The 17391-nt window shown below is 43.3% G+C and overlaps 1 protein-coding gene across 5 annotated transcripts in view; it reads left to right on the forward strand.

Moving 5' to 3' along the window:
* rnf130 (ring finger protein 130) overlaps window positions 1-17391 on the forward strand; it is a 91942-nt gene that overhangs the window by 43656 nt on the left and 30895 nt on the right. For all 5 annotated transcript variants that reach the window (XR_014620641.1, XM_084331930.1, XM_084331928.1 and 2 more), the window contains exon 4: window positions 8442-8692. Coding sequence is in view for 4 of the 5 variants with exons in the window: in XM_084331930.1 (XP_084188056.1) it covers window positions 8442-8692 (251 nt within the window). In the remaining variant the exon portion in view is untranslated. The remainder of the gene's footprint in view (window positions 1-8441; window positions 8693-17391) is intronic.

The raw sequence follows: 17391 nt of genomic DNA on the forward strand, positions 1-17391 counted from the left end.
AAATGTCTATAATAATTATCATCATCATTATTATTGTTATTATTCTTATGTACAGCAAATCGTTTGAGTTGAACTTGAAAATACAAATAGATTTTCAACCCCTTTACTTACATTGGATTAGAAACATTATAGTGTATGGAATGTAGACAATCTTGTGGGCAATATAGGACAGCTGACAGATTATAAATATCTATTGTTCAAAAGTTATGAATGAATGAATGAAACTAAATATCAAACTTTTAAATTGACCTCAAGGATTATTCTTTTTACATTTTTTATTACATATTATTTATATAATAATTTAATGTGTGTTAAAATTTGTATTCAAACTTACCCCGTTCTCTTCCTCGAGCCTTGTCTTCCTCTCTGCCTCTCTACCAGCCTCATTTCTCGGGTTGGGAAGGGTGGGGGCTGGTTGGGCTGGTTCTGTGCTAGCCATGAGCTAGCTCGGCTAAGCTGTGCTGGCCGCCTGGAAGCGTCATCTCTGGGCGTGTGGGCTGTGGCTACCCGGTCACACTCATCGTCCGTTCTGAGCTGATAAAATGGAATATATTATATAATAGAATATGAACCAGTAATGAATAAACTAATAACAGCAAATACACTATTCGAAAACATTGTTACGCTCCATCAATGGACTCTTGGAGACGAGCGTGTGTGTGTGCCCCAAATTCTTTTTCCAAATGCCAAACAGTGACTTTCCCACCAATCCCAGCAAGGCGTCTTTGGGACTTCCGGAAAGAGAAGAACATCCTCTTAACACATTGACCGCCAGCACCAGGGGGCGCTGATACCCCATTCATCGCCAGGTCTTTATTCAATGGATATAGTTTTAGACTGTGACATTTGCGAGTGCTTAAAATATATATTATATCTATGGGTCTAATAACGCTGTCGGGTCTCAGTGAGTTGCTTCTAGTCAACATGCCCGAGACGGATTGTTTTTTCATCTGTACATTTCCGTTTTATACCGTTTTGAATAGAGTATGGTTTGGGTGTTTTTCAGTAATTCCAGGAAAAAGGCGAGAAAAAGGCGTTTTACTGTAATCCAGTCATCACGTTGTAATATTTCGGCTGATTATCTAATCATCCTGAAATCAACGCTAGATTATCATTAGTATGTCTCCTCGTCCATACATGAAATGACCGTCATAGCGGGGCGCTCCCACCCCCACCGCAGCCAACGGTAAACAGCCATACACGGTCCACACATATAGCTGTGATCGCGGTAGAAATAAATGTCAGATCAACGGTCAAATTTTTTTTATCCACCTTTTCTCCTCTTTCTATTTTTTCTCCCATCCCAATTTAGTCGTGCCAATTGTCCCCTCCCCTGTCTTGAACGTTGCTCGCATGTGCCACCCACTGGCCGGTTGTATGGAGGATAGAAGCCTTTCATCACATGTCCCCTCCGATACATGTGGAGGCAGCCTGTCACATCTTTTCGCCTGCCAGCGCAAACTCTCATTTGGCGAGGTGTAACGTGTGGGAGGCTCACACTACCCCCGCCATTTTCCTGTCTCTGCTGTGCAGGCGGCGGCGCGCCAACCGACCTGTAGGAGTCGCTGTTTACAACGTCCAGATTACCACCCATCGACTTCCACTCGCTAACTCTGCCAATTATGTTAGTATGACGGCCGCCCCAAGCCGGAGGCAACGCCGACAGCCGGATTCGAACCCGGTGTCTCTTGCGTTGGTGACGAGCGCAATGTCTGCTGCGCCACCCAGCCGCCCTTATCAACGATCAAATTTATATATAATCTTCTTACCTTGTATCTGATGTAATGCAAAAGAGATAATCCAAATATCTGATCGCAATTCCAAATAATGCTCGTGGAGGTCCACACCACACTACCGACCGGTTCACAATGACGGGCGGGCGGAGTTACTGCTCGATGCCACCGTTGTATAGAACTGGTTCGCCCAAGTATTTAAACCCTGCCCGTCCGGCTCAGATCGCCTCCGCCTGGCAGTAGAGGGCGGTGTTGACCGTCTGCCAGCTCAGACAGGCTCTGAAGAGGATACCAGAGGCTGCAGCTATGAATTATGAATAGATATAGCGAATAAATGAAATAACGATCCCAAAAACGTGTTAACTCGTTTCTGGCGCTCAGCGCATGGCGGCCAAAAACGAGCCAGGCGCCATAGGTCAGTTAGGCCAGTATCGCAGGCCCAGGCTCGAAGGGCAGCGGAGGATTGTTTTTGATCACGTGTCTCTGAGATTCCGGACCTGTCAACAGTTGAGTGCCAACACGTATTAAAATTTACCCCCACAATAAAGGCGTAGTCATGGAGTTCTAACATTATCCTAGTTATTGTCTTATAAAATTCTGCGTCAAATGTGTTAGGAGCATATACCGAAATGAATGCAATTTTCCTGTTGGAGTATTCAACTTTTGCCATCGTTATCCTTCCTGTGGAGTCAGCCCAAACACCCATCACCTTAATATCTAGATTACGTTTTGCCACAATGGCGACACCTCGTGTCTTGTTGTTCGCGGAGGAGGAGGATATTGCATGATAAAATCGGTTGGCTAATCTCGCCACATCAGTCTTCATAAGGTGGGTTTCACTTAGTAGAGCCAAATCTATCCTTCTTTTCAGCAGACCCAGCACACTGGTGCGTTTATGTGGCGTATTTAAACCACCTGTATTCCAAATTGGTGTGTTCAGACTAGCCATAATCACCTTTGCATGTGTGTATGTCAACATACCAAAGTCGCCAAGCAAGGATTGAGAAAGGTAGGTCCCGAGAGGTCCAGCCCACCTGTGATAAACCCATGCTACTAGGGGAAGAACAAATACACAAGCACCGATAAAGAACAATCAAACATGCAACAATAAAACATGTAACAATAAAAATAAAAATAAACTCCCCTCCCTCCCTCTTGATCTAAATTCTACCCTGTTAACCCTATTGGTTAACCTTCTACAGTCGGTTAAAGCCGTAGGCTACTCGACCCTAACCTGGTTCCTACCCCCTTAACCCTAGTGACTAACCCGTTAAAGGCAGTCAAACACACATCTATTGGGATCATGGATTATGAAAACGCCCCTCCCCTTATTCCCCATAATTAGGCCTGCCGCGATAAGCAATAAATCGATTAATTGCCGCGATAATTAAAATGAATGCAATGATTTTGACGGGCGCGATTAATTGCTATTTGCGCGTTTGTTTTAATGAGGCGGAACCAGTGCCCCTTGCAGTCTCTCTCCGTGTGGGTTGGCCGCTGGCGTTACTACAGAGCACAGCACGGGAGCTCCGTGGGGCAGTAGCAACGCCACATATAGCTTAATACATTTCTAGTGTTGCTCCTTTTAACCAAGTAGCGTTATTTGTAGTGTAACGTTAGAATAACACAGAATAACGTTAATACAATTACATGCATCATTGTTTACAATGAACGGGTGGGGCTAGTCAAAGCACTGGAGACGGGGACAAGTTAAACATGAATTAATTTATTATAACGGGTCGTTTTCGAGTCGTGCTGCAGTGCCTACGCACCACAGCTATTCTATTATATACTGCTTTGACGCTTCCTCCTCATCGTTGATTGCCTGTAGTAGCTGCATCTAACGTTAGTAGCTAACGTTAAAACTAAAAAACACAACCGGACGAGACAAGTTGTCGGCTAGGATAATCACAACAATACTTCCGGTCCGGTCGGTGGGCTTCAAAATAAAAGTCTTAAACCGGAAAAGACGGAGCGGTGGGCTTCAAAATAAAAGTTTTGGGAAATAAATTTCTCAAAAAAATTCTCTAACCGGTCGCAATAATATCGCTTATCGCGATATTTTCGGGGGCAATTAATCGCCCAGCAAAATGTGTTATCGTGGCAGGCCTACCCATAATGTAATAAGGTAAACACCCCCACTAGTCTCGCAAAAAAAAAAAAATCCACACTATATAAGAAAGGCAGTATCTTGACCCTTAGGTATATAAAACATATATTTATATGCATATAAAGCGCAAACAGGAGTGGCCAAAATGGCCATCGCCCATCATCACCCGCAGTTTGTGTATCACAGTCGACTGAGTGTCAAAAATAGTGGGATTGTACAAAATGTATACATATAAAATAAAACACTCCTTGTCGCTGTTGTTAATCATGGTTAATGGATTGAGGGACTTCTAAGATAAACCAAGAAGACCCGGGCGAACCCACCATAGGGGAATCTGTGTTCTGAATTCCATGCATATATATATATATATCATAAGTATATAACAAGAATATAACTGAATGGTTCAATCAAATTCTGTGCCATTATGGTGAGTCGTCATGTCAATACTCAACTCAGTACTTGTTAGCCATTGTAGCTTACCCTATAGCAATAGAAATGGCCATACAGTGTTTGCTAGCCATTGAAGCCTATAATACCACCACGCACATGGCCAACCCTTGCTAGCCTCATGCACGTGGTCAAGTTAGCTTGAATGAACAGTAGAATGGTCATACAGTGTTTGCTAGACATTGAAGCTTAGCCTATAATACTACCACGTGGCCAACCTAGTCTGACCAAATAGTAAAAAATTGTTATACACTGCTTGTGCCATTGACGCTTAGCCTATTATATTATAACTTGTTATCAACTTAGCCTGACCGAACAGTAGAATGGTCACACAGTGCCTGCTAGCCAATGAAGCCTAGCCTACAGTATTATCACATACATGGCCAACCCAGATTGACCGAACAGTAAAATTTGTCATACAGTGCCTGCTAGCCATTGAAGCTTAGCCTATTATATTATAACTTGTTATCTTAATTAGGGTGACCAAACGTCCTCTTTTGCCCGGACATGTCCTCTTTTCCGGGCCGTCCGGGGGGGGTTTATAAATTCATGAAAATGTCCGGGTTTCACGGACCGTTTGCATGTACTTAATTTGACTGGCGCATTGCACAGAATACTACGGTACTCTGCGTGTGTGACGTAATCCCTGAGAAGCTTTGTGGGCGGCTCTACAACTACGCTCACACACAAACAGGAAGGGGACATAGCGGAGCGCAGCTCACATTCACAATGCCAAAGCGCAAATGTACTTTTACAGATGAACTGCAGAAGAAATTCCAAATGTACCGACCCGTCGGAACAAATGGGAGGCGGAGTGCACCGTGTGCAAAGCTTGCACATACACGTGTGTGTCCAATAAAGGTGCAGGCGATCTTAAAGTGCACATGGACATGTGCAAGTTGAGAGTTTGTCTGCAAAGTTGACAGACTTCTTTGTTAAACCCGGGAAAACAGAGGATGCTGTAAAGTAAATGCAGCGGAGGGTGCGTTTGCATTTCATACTGTGAAACATCACAATCTATGGATTGCACAAGTGCCTTGCTAAAAAAGGCATTTCCAGACTCTGCACTGCCAAAAAGTTCAGTAGTGCACGCACTAAATCCGAAGCCTATGTGTTATAGCGCCCCACTCGATTGATGTCGCACATGAAACACTCAAATCAAATCCAGTACTGTGGTGTTTCTACAGACAGGAATAACCACGGAGCAGTGAAAATATTCCCAATCATAATACAGTACTTTGACTGGAAGAGGGGTGGCATGCAAACAAAATTAATCGAGGTTAAATACACCAAATGAGACAGCAGAAACCATTGCACAATATCTCATTGAAACATGGCAAAAAAAACGATTTGTCTGAAAAAAAGTATTGCATTTACTGCCGACAATTGCAACACAAACCTTGGAGGAATCCGACGTGATGAAGGGGGAAAGAATGTGCACATTTGAAGAGATTGCTGCAGAACAACACTGATCGGTGTGGGTTGCCCAGCACACATATTGAATAATTGTGTTCATCATGGGGCAGACACAATAGATGTTGACCTTGAGAATATCATGTTCAAAATCTTCCACCAGTACATCCACATTTACACTGTGCGCACTGAGAGCCTGAATGATTTAGTTGACATTGAATACAGAAGGATGCTTTCTCACAGCAAGACAAGGTGGCTGTCATTGTTCTCAGGCATTGAGAGGATGATACAGATGTTGACAAGATACAAAGAGATTTTTGTTAACTGGATTTTCTATTTTCTATTATTTCATATATTTAGTTATTTATTTTTGTCTAGTAAGACTTGAAAAGAGAGCTATTATTTTGTTACAGGTTGATTTTTAAGTTATTATTGTGCCATTGAAATTTGTCAGATAATTCTAGGCATAATCAAGCATGTTGATTGTTGAGTAACTTTGGTTTGGTGTGTCTTTGGTTAGAGAGATATTGTTGTGTTATATACAGTAAAATAATATAAATAATAATTGTATATCCATACAGAGGAGGCATACTTTAAATATATTAAAACAATAATGCATATTTGAGTAAACGTGGACAAAAAGGCAAGCTAATTGAACATGCTGCCCCCCAGCCTCGAGATACTTAATGATACTGTATTATATTATATATCATTAAGTATCTCGAGGCTGGGGGGGCAGCATGTCCTCTTTTTTGGAAATCAAAATATGGTCACCCTATCTTAATATACTTAATACTTAAACTGATTTAGCTTAGCTTGTTAGCTTAATAATGGAATAGATGAATATAGCGGTCTTGGACTAGCCTAGCATAATCGCTAACCTGTTAGCCAATGTAGCTCAATCTATTATGACTCGTTAGCTTAATAGTCACATGAGTGTGGCCAGAACGTGGTCAACCTAGCTTGGCTTAACGGTAGAAATGGTCTGCAACCACGTCGTTAGCAACAGTCTCCGGTAGTTTCTGGGTGCTGCCACACGTCCTCCAGACTGTAGCCCTGACAGTCCTCATAGAAAGCGTCGTGATGGCCTCCGCACAGTAGCTTGCCCTCTTTAGCTCTAGTCTCGCGGCTGATTATCTCCAGTCTGGATCCATGGATCCGGACAGTTTTAGCTAGCCCCGCTAGCTTGCTAGGCTGTACCACATGCTGCAATTGCTGTTCCTGTCGGCCAGTGTCCTCCGCCAGCGAGGCAATTTCACAGGGTACCATCCATGGTCTTTGCATGAATAATCTCCACCTCTTTGTCCAAGGTTCCCACCGCTGCTCCCATCTCTACTGACATGGCTATGCGGTAGGCCCCGAAGCGAGCATCGAGCAGCTCCGCTATAGCCGCCAGGATAGCGCCACATAATCGTCTCCAGCGCGGTTGGCGTTGGAGGTTGTAGTTTCTCGGTTTTGGAGGACGACGTAGCGTGCTTAGTTGCTTGTTTATACGCCATATCTCACCATTAAAAGTTTAAGATGTGGAAATCCTTAGTTAAAAGAAAAATTTGGAGGGGAGCTCCAGTAGCTCACCACGTACCGCAAGTGCTATTTCAGCGCCGTGGACAACCGTGCTCGTCACGGATCTGGGGCTGAGCGCGTTCGAATCCCGGACGGCAGCCGTGCCTTTCCAAGAGTGTCTTCCCCCCCATCTGAACCCTTTCAGCCTGCTTCTGTCGGTCGAACTTGACCAAGTATGAATGCGATGAAAAAGCGATAAACGCTAAAAGAACCAGCTGACTGGTCAAAGTAAAAAAAAAAAAAAAACAAAAAAAAATGGAGACCAGTGAGGGTATTAAAATAAAAAAAATTGCTGTGGTATTCAGCCGTCTTGGTGTTAACGCGTGGGGAATCTACTTGCACTGCCTGTTGAGCCCTGCTGATTGACGACATACACACACCCAGTGTGGTGCCACGCCATTAAAATGAGGCCCGAGGCGAGGTTGAACTATTCCACATGCTGGGGCAGGATGCAGATTCCCCTTCCAATCCCGCCTTTGATGATTTAGAGGGAAGGAAGTTTTGTTGTCGACTTGTCTCTCCGGTCCCTGTCACTTTAGCCAAAGAGGAATTGCCTATTCGGTAGTCATTTCATTTGTGTAATGGATCCGACATTTGGATCTGGCATATGAATCAGTTCTTGGGTGACGTGTGCAGGTTATTAATGTGTAAATGTGGGTTTTGTGTGATTCAGAGGAATTTCTACATCAGTCAGAGAGGAATTGAGGTCATTCCCAGGTTGTTGGAAGGAATGTGACAATGCTCTGCGTGAATCTGTTCAAGTTATGTTTCTTACTCTAGATTATTCGGGAAATGCTTTAGTATTTACAAGGAAATTATTTAGTTAATTATTACCTCATTATTGTATTTCTTAAATTAATTGGTTGTGTACTACAACACAATGATCAACAGTTGACTTTGATAACCAGTGGCTCGGGAGGTAGAGCAGTCGTCTGGCAATCCGGAGGTTCCCAGTTCGATTCCCGCTCCTCTCGGGCAGCGTGTATGTGTCCTTGAGCAAGATACTTAACCCCTAATTGCTCCCGATGAGCAGGTTGGCACATTGCCTGTGTGAGTGAATGTGTGAGTGAAATGTGAGTAACAAATTGTAAAGCGCTTTGGATAAAAGCGCTATATAAAAAAGCAGCCATTTACCATCAAAATGTGTCCCTGTCCGTCTCCTGTTTCCTCTGCAGGTACTGGCGACACAGTGGCGGTGATGATCACTGAGGCATACGGTAAAGAGATCCTGGCCCACCTGGACAGGAACCTAACCGTGTTGGTCAGCGTGGTGGTGGGCCAGCGCGGCCCGGCCAAGAACATTAACCGCGGCTCGCTGGTCTTCGTCTCAATCTCCTTCATTGTTCTCATGATCATCTCATCAGCCTGGCTCATCTTCTACTTCATCCAGAAGATCCGCTACACCAACGCCCGTGACCGCAGCCAGGTAACATGCTCAGGTTTTTACTACGTATTGTTTTCATTGGCAATTGTCACGCATGGATTGCACATCAAGCAGAGGTGCACCGCTAACGGTATTGGTATGGGATATTGGGCCGAGGCTAAAACAGGGCATCACATTAGAGAATTTCCCCAGTGCTAAAATCTGATGCAAAGAGCTAAACAACTTTTTGCTATTTTAGCACATAACAACTTGATGGATACCTCTAATGGGGGGAACTGTAATATATTTCAATGTTTCTTTTTTCAATGACACCCCCCCCCCCCCCCCCCCCCAATTATTTTTTACCACATACATACATTTACAGTATACTGTTAGATCAAACTAATGAACCGATAAGTGCTTGGTCATGGATGATGGGACTCAGTGTCCGCAGTTAAAAAGTGGTATCAGTACATCCCTAACACAAAGTAATCATTCACTGCAACTCGGAACAACAAGTTTTTTGGCTCAATCGTTTGTGAAAAGTCATATAAAGCAAGGCATAATGATGCATACTGCACATATAAAGCGAGGCATAATGATGTATACTGTACATATAGAGCGAGGCATAATGATTGATTGATTGAAAATGTTATTAACAGATTGCAGAATGGGTACAATACAGTACAGCTCAATACACACAATTGTTAAGGGGGTGCAGACCAGATAAAGACTTTCATCTTGTTTACATCAGGGTCCCCCATTTTCAATTCATCATAACATATATGACATACATGACATACAGATAGACAGTACTGCTACATCTATACATTTATGACGTACCAGATTTACAAATACAGTACTGTTTGTGATACAAAAAAGCGTCTAAAAAAGAGAGTATATACATTTGATGTAGAAACTGTACATTGGAGGAGGTTGGGTAGGTGGGGTGGGGGGGGGGAACTGTACATTGGAGGGGGGTTGGGTGGGTGCGGTGGGGGGGGGGGGGGTAGGCGGGGGGGGGAAACTGTACATTGGAATATCGACGAAACCTCCCAAGGAGAGGGTCTTGTGTATTATTGGGTTAGGACATTTACTGTACATTGGAGGGGGTTGGGTTAGGACATTTACAGGGGCCAATTTCGAATTGCAGTCTCCCGTAGGTGCTCTTTGAGAGTGGTTTTGAAAGTGGGTAGTGATTCACATTCCTTTACAGCTTTGGGTAAGGCATAATTGCGAAACGTGTTTAGTCCCTTGTTTGAGCCGAATCTGGGTTTAACATGATTTGTGGAGCTCCCTCTGGTGTTGTGGTCATGGTATTCACTGACCTTTGGGAAGTATTTTGACATGTACATAGGTACCTTAGTCGTGTAGTGTATCTTGTAGACCAGGCCCATTGCAAGTTGTTGTACTCTGCCGTCTACTCTAAGCCATCCTAGGTAGTCAAAGTGGGCAGGGGTGAGGTGGGTTCTAGGAGTAAGGTCAAGTAGTAGTCTGACCAGTTTGTTTTGTGATGTTTGTAATCTTGTTTTTAGCGCCTTTGAGGTGCTTTGGTACCATGAGGTGCAAGCATAGTCGTAGTACCCTTGAATGAGTGCTCCTGCCAGAGTCTTCAGGGTATTCTTGTTTACCAGAGAGGAGATCCGGTACAAGAATCTAGTTCGTTGGTTGACTTTTTTTATTACATTGGATGCCATTTTGTCACAGGAAAGATTTGCCTCTAGGATGGAACCTAGGTATGTAATTTCATCTTTCCTTGTGACAATATTGTCACCCACTGTAACTGAGAAGCCATCAGTCTTGCTGAGTTTGTTATTTGATCCGAAGAGAATGGACTCCGTTTTACCCAGGTGTAATGATAGTTTGTTATCAGCGAGCCAGGTGCAGATTCTGCCGACTTCTGAGCTGAGGGTTTTTTCAACCTGTAACTTGTTCTTGTCAGAGACCAGCAGGGCTGAGTCGTCCACGAACAAGAACAAGTTGCATGATGTATACTGTACATATAAAGCGAGCCATAATGAGGTATACTGCACATGGGTATACTGCTAAGCTGGTTGGCGTCCATCCATTCCTCCACTGCTTCTCCATCAGAATTTGTTTCAGTGTACCCCCATTGGGTGTTGTGGCTGTTGGAGTCTTTGATTATAATCTGCGCCTTGTTATGCGGGTTTGGTAGGGGATTTGCGAGGCATAATGAGGTATACTGACATATAAAGCGAGGCATAATGAGGTATACTGCACATATAAAGCGGGACATAATGAGGTATACTGCATAAAGCGGGACATAATGAGGTATCCTGCACATATATAGCAAGGCATAATGAGGTATACTGCATACAAGGCTAAGAGAATTATCAAAGACTCGAGCCACCCAAACAACTGCCTCTTTGAACTGCTGCGGTCAGGCAAGCGATACCGGAGTCTCATGGCAAGCACAGAGAGACTCAGAAGAAGCTTCTATCCCCAGGCCATCAGGATGCTCAACGAACATCCAACTCACTGCAGCACCCACTTTAACCACTTTAGAACACCTAAGCACACTTTATATTTATTGGTAAAGAATTTGCACTACAACCCATACCTCATTACACCTTACTGTAAATTGTACCTAAATTGTATCTCATCCCACTTCTGCTTTGCACTGTATAGTATATTGTATGGTAACTCAGTTACTTCTACTCTACATTGAGCATTGTATATATGTATAGGTACAGTTCATTAACGATACACTTTTTTAACGTATCGTGGATATCGTGATGTTTTGCCCAAGAGGATTGTGTCGCGTCAAAAAAAACTTTTGAACAACGCCGCTCCCACACACACACTACTGCATCAAAGTTAGTACTTATGATTAACAAAGGCATTCGTTTTGTGGCATTAACGTTATATAGTTACACGTTATATAGTTACACATCAGCGTATTTACCCAAACATAGCAACGTCCGATGACGACATAGATAGCAAGCGTTACTGTTCATATCTCAGCCCGTGCCGAGTTGTGCGTGCCCATTCTGCGGTCTGTTAATAAAGTTTTCAATCAGACAGATGTATGGAAAGGCTTTTATTATAACATTTGTTGCAGTAAAATCATTATGCCTCGTTGTCATGCTGCGGTGCGCTAGTAATCACTCGTCAGCCGCGGTGAGCTGTTGTTGTTGTCGTTGAGCTGAGCTCTCGTTAAAATCAATGGAGGGCATTCAGGAATGTAAAAAAAGAATAGCGCTTGCCGATTGGTGCTAAGAACAGCAGGGCGGGTACAAGCGGTGTGACGTAATTGGCAGACTCGACTGTCAATCAAAATTATTCTGTTGCCGGCTGAATGATTGAATGAATGAAAACGTTATTAACGATTGCAGAATGGGTACAATACAGTACAGCTCAATACAACAACAGTGGACTGGAGGATGAAGACCAGAAAAAGACTTTAGGCTTTTTTACATAAGGGTCCTCCATTTTCAATTCATCAAAACATTTAGAGACATACAAATATACAGTAGTTTCATAAAAATGCTAAAATCCTATTGATTGATTGATTGATTGATTTAAAACTTTATTAACATATTGCAGAATGGGTACAGTACAGCTCAATACATACAATTGTTAAGAGGATGCAGACCAGAGAAAGACTTTCGTCTTGTTTACATCAGGGTCCCCCATTTTCAATTAATCATATTTCATATCTAAATCATATAATATCTCATTGCTAAATATATGCAATATATAATCTAATAATCCAATAATCTAAATCTAATATATAATATAAAAATGCTAAATGCATGGGTATTTTATTTTGTCTTTAATGTTAGCTTGCAAACTCAAATACTGTCTTGGTAAGCCTCATAATGAATTGTTTGGGGAAAAAAAGAAAAACATCGTGATGTGTATCGTGTATCGCCGAAAGGTCAGAAAATATCGTGATATCATATTTAGGCCATATCGCCCAGCCCTATTATACTGACATTTTTTGTCTATGTACTTGACTTCTATTTTATACTTGCTATACTTATTTTATACTTATCTATTTTTGCCTAGCACAGTCTCTGGAGCGTAACAGAAAGAAGCATTTTGTATAAAAGTATTCTGTACTTCTGTATGACAACTAATAAAGAAACTTGAACTTGAACTTGAACTACAGCAAGGCATAATGAGGTATACTGCACATATATAGCAACGCATAATGAGGTATACTGCACATATATAGCAAGGCATAATGATGTATATTGCACATTATAACAAGGCATAATGATGTATACTGCACATATATAACAAGGCATAATGAGGTATACTGCACATATATAGCAAGGCATAATGAGGTATACTGCACATATATAGCGAGGCATAATGAGGTATACTGCACATATGAAGCAAGGCATAAGGAAGGAAGGAAAAGGCTAATGTGAACTACCGACCATTGCTATCACCTTTCCGACATGTGGATGTTTACTAAATCTAATTTGGTTGACCCTCCCCTGCCCCCACTCCTGCTCTCATTTAACCCTGGCTGGCTCCCCAGTTGGTCAGGAGAATGAGAGGAAGCAGCCATGAAAATTTGATGTGGTAAATCGCTCATGAAACCTTAATGGAGAAGCTCTGTGGTAAATCTCCTGCTTCATCAGCGACTGGTCTCTCAACGATCACCCTGCCCAGCCCAAGTGAAGTCCCAAGTTCTTCCCTTTATATTTCATGTAGATAACGTTCTCTACAAGCGTGTCATTGCCGTCGTCCCCTGCCCCAATCATATAATTATTTGAAATATTGGATTTGCTAAATGGCACATACAGTGTTATGGAAAATGAGTGTTATGAATGTGATGTGGTTGTGATCAGCAGACCAGTGACATCAGTTCATCAATTCATGTTTTACGGGTTTGTTCTAAGTTTATTGAACACATGGCAAATATTTATACATTGTTGGTCACGTACACACTGAGCCATAAACCACCACAAAGGAAGTATGCTAGACAGGGTTTTTTCAAAGAAAGCATGAATTACAGCTATAAGACAGAAGTGACCTGCACTTCCTTAGACGTGTTTAATATACTCTTGACCTTACAGATACAGGTTGATGGTGGAGGTGAGGGGGTTATATTGACACTCCATGCCATTTTAGCAGGGTTTGAAGTATTCAGATTAACGAGCCTAAGCATGCTGTTCAGAATTGCTGCATGTTGTAATGTAACAGGGGGGGGGGGGGCACAAGCAAGGAATTAGCTTTGACTAATCAGTTGTGCTTTTTGGAGCCAGGAACACTGCCTAGTGCCTACCTATGCCCATGTGTAATGATAGTTTGTTATCAGCGAGCCATATGCAGATTTTGCCTAGTTCCGAGCTGAGGGTTTTTTCAACCTGCAACTTGTTCTTGTCAGAGACCAGCAGGGCTGAGTCGTCTGCAAACAGGAACAAGTTGCAGTCACAGGCTGACGACATGTCATTTGCATAAATTAGGAAGAGTAGCTGTCCTAGTATGCTTCCTTGTGGAACACCACAGCTCACTGTGAGGGGGGGGATAGAGTACCGTTTATCTCTACCATCTGTTCTCTCCCCTCCAGGTAGGATTGCATCCAGCTCACTGATAAGCTATCAAAACCAATTGCTTTTAGCTTGTCCATCAGAATGGAGTGATTGACAGTGTCGAAGGCCTTTTGTAGGTCCAGCATGACCATGCCGCAGTATTTGCCCGCGTCCACCTCTTGTTTGATGTGGTCGTTCAAATAGAGGAGGCATGTGTCAGTGGAGTGGGACGTTCTGAAGCCAGATTGGAATTCGTAGATTAGATTTTTTTCCGCCAGGTACTTTTCGACCTGTTCGTAGACTATTTTCTCCATGACTTTCGAGATGGAGGTAAGAATAGAAACAGGGCGGTAGTTGCCTGGGTCTAATTTGCTGCCCTTTTTGTGCAGAGGGGTCACTCTCGCAATTTTGAAGTCCTTGGGGACGTGCCCCTGTTTTATAGAGAGGTTTATTATGTGTGTGATGACTGGGGTGATGGCGGCTGCTGCGTCTCTGAGGAATTTGGAGGGGATGTTGTCATGGCCAGTGGCCTTGTTAGGTTGGAGGGCGCTCAAGAGAGCAGCCCGATGGATAAAGTGATATAAAGAAACTAATAGCCAATAAATGTGAAGTTATCTTTGAACCTCTGTTGTCAAGCCTCGTCAATATACCCCCCCCCCCTTTCCTCACTAATGAAACTGGTGCCGCGGAGTCACGTTAGAATGTTAGCTTAGCAGCTAACGTTAGCCTGTGGCTGCGCTAAAGCACGTCTCCTCTCAGCCTCCTTAGCCAAATTGAAATGCCCAAACTATATGGCAAGGTCCGTGAGCAAGTGGAGAAAAACTCAGTACAATTAAACACTATGCAACGACCACTGCAAACGTTGAGTGAATCGTCAAGTAACGCTAACGTCATTGCTACTGCTGTGACTCTGCTCTATTCTACCGGTCACAAGGTATGAAGGTATAGTCAAAATCCATACCGTAGCGCAAATTCATACTGTTTATACTGTCCACCCCTAGTGGGAAGCATTACTGTTCAATCACAATTTCAGTGAACATCTTCAAAGGGGACATGGGCATGATGAGATCCTTTTAGAATCTTTACAAACGGCTCCAATCCTTGTTTAGTCTCCTCAGGCGAGACTGGATGTCTTGCTCAGTGTCTCCCGGAGAGAGAAGGGTCAGGCTCCCTCCTTGCCATCTGTGTTCGAGAGCTTGTGGCTTAGTCTGTGGCTGTCCAGTAAACAGAATGCAGGCAAGCAGCCCAACACTTGTCTGTTTTCCACAAAGTTAACTTGGAGAAAAATGGAGCATCAATGATGATCTTAACCCCACCCCCCGCCTGTGACACATTCACTAGCACACGTGCACTCCAAATGTAATGCGACTCACAAAACATGCTGAGCTCCTCGAAAACCTGTCCCGTGCAACTACACGCTTTAACGAGGTCAAAACACACCCCGTACTCGTTCACACAAGGTGCAGTCCTTGAGGCGGGAGAGATTGCATTAACCAGTGGGGTCAGTGCTAATGAGAGAGCAAGGCACTCAGGTTATTGAGATAAGTCCACTGCACACAAAGGGAGAGAGCTCTGCTATTGAACAGAACGGACCGGACATATTACCTCTAATCACTTGGCTCAGGGAGAGTATAGGCGCTCTCGCTGCTGTCTATACGAGAGGTGCTACATCACCAGCAGGTTTAATCAGTGGAAGGCAGCTTGACAAGGGGTTTCCCTTTTGTTGCTAAGGGACTGTGCAAATGGATGGCTATTATGCAGCTGTCTATTGCTACACCATGACAAGGTGACTATGAGCAGACCTCAATGTCCAAGCCTTAGTACCACTTTAAAGCCTTTTACGCCTACATGCTGTCGAGGGGGTATTGCAATCACTCCAGTGGTTCTGTCTGTCTGCACCAGCCATAACTTCTACAGTTCTGTAGCAGTGCAGTTCTGATTTGGATGAAACTTTGCACATAGGCTAATACATAATATTATTAAAATCAGTCAACGACAAGTATTTTATTTGAATGAACATAAAATGCAAGAGAACGGTACTACACAAAACGTCACCTAGACTGTCCTGTAATCAACTCTGGCAACACTTTGAAATACCCATGCAAAAAAACATTTCCCCAGTGAATCTCTTAGTTACAATCGATATTGTGCCGTCACAACAGTTGCATGTTTGTAGGTTAAGTATTTAATGTTTGCCATTTGCCAATTGGCCTCTGTCATCTTGTTCTAATCAGTAAATGTGAAATGCATATTATAAGTTGAGAAATCGAATGATCTATGCTCAAAATTGATATTTTTTTCCAGCTAATCTTGTTAGTTATAACAACATTGTGTTAGCTAGGCAACATTGTATTTCAAAGCTGAAGTATTTAGAATGTTTGCTATTTGGCCAAACGAGATGTCTGGTCTGAAGTAGGCAGAACGCACAGTCTCTCGTCCTGTGACATCATCACAGACTCACTGTACTATGGTTATTTCCTGGATACGGTTTAACTTGCTGTATTGTTGTTATTTCCTGCACACGGTTAACTTGCTGTATTATGGTTATTAGTGGATATGCTTACCTTGCTGTATTATGGTTATTTCCTGGACACGGTTAACTTGCTGTATTATGGTTATTTCCTGGACACGGTTAACTTTCTGTATTATGGTTATTAGTGGATATGCTTAACTTGCTGTATTATGGTTATTTACTAGAAATGTTTAACTTGCTGTATTGTTAAGACAGTGCTGTAGCACCAGTAAAACTGGAGTTGGACTCATGTTTAATAGAATGGATAATGGGACTAATCCAACTGCCATGTAGTAATTACTAGCCACTCCCAAAAAAGTAATCGTAACTCAGCTGTTGTACACAACAGCTGTGCCTCTCTCCACCCCTCGGTCAAACTCCTGAAATTCGCTGACGACACCACCCTGGTGGGTCTCATCTCCAGGGGGGACGAGTCGGCCTACAGGAGGGAGATCGAGAGGCTGCAGAGCTGGTGCAGCTGCAACAACCTGGAGCTCAATGCTCAAAAGACAGTGGAGATGGTAGTGGACTTCAGGAGGAAAGCAGCCCTGCCCCCTCCCATCATACTGGGAGGCACTCAGGTGGCCTCCGTGGAGTCATGCCGATTCCTTGGCATGACCATCTCCCGGGATTTGAAATGGGAGCTCAACATCACGGGCCTGCTCAAAAAGGCCCAGGGGAGGATGTTCTTCCTCCGGCAGTTGAACAAATACAAACTGCCGAGGACCATGATGGCCCAA

This window comes from Notolepis coatsorum, assembly GCF_963971535.1.
Source record: "Notolepis coatsorum genome assembly, chromosome: 16".
Classification (NCBI taxonomy): Eukaryota; Metazoa; Chordata; class Actinopteri; order Aulopiformes; family Paralepididae; genus Notolepis; species Notolepis coatsorum.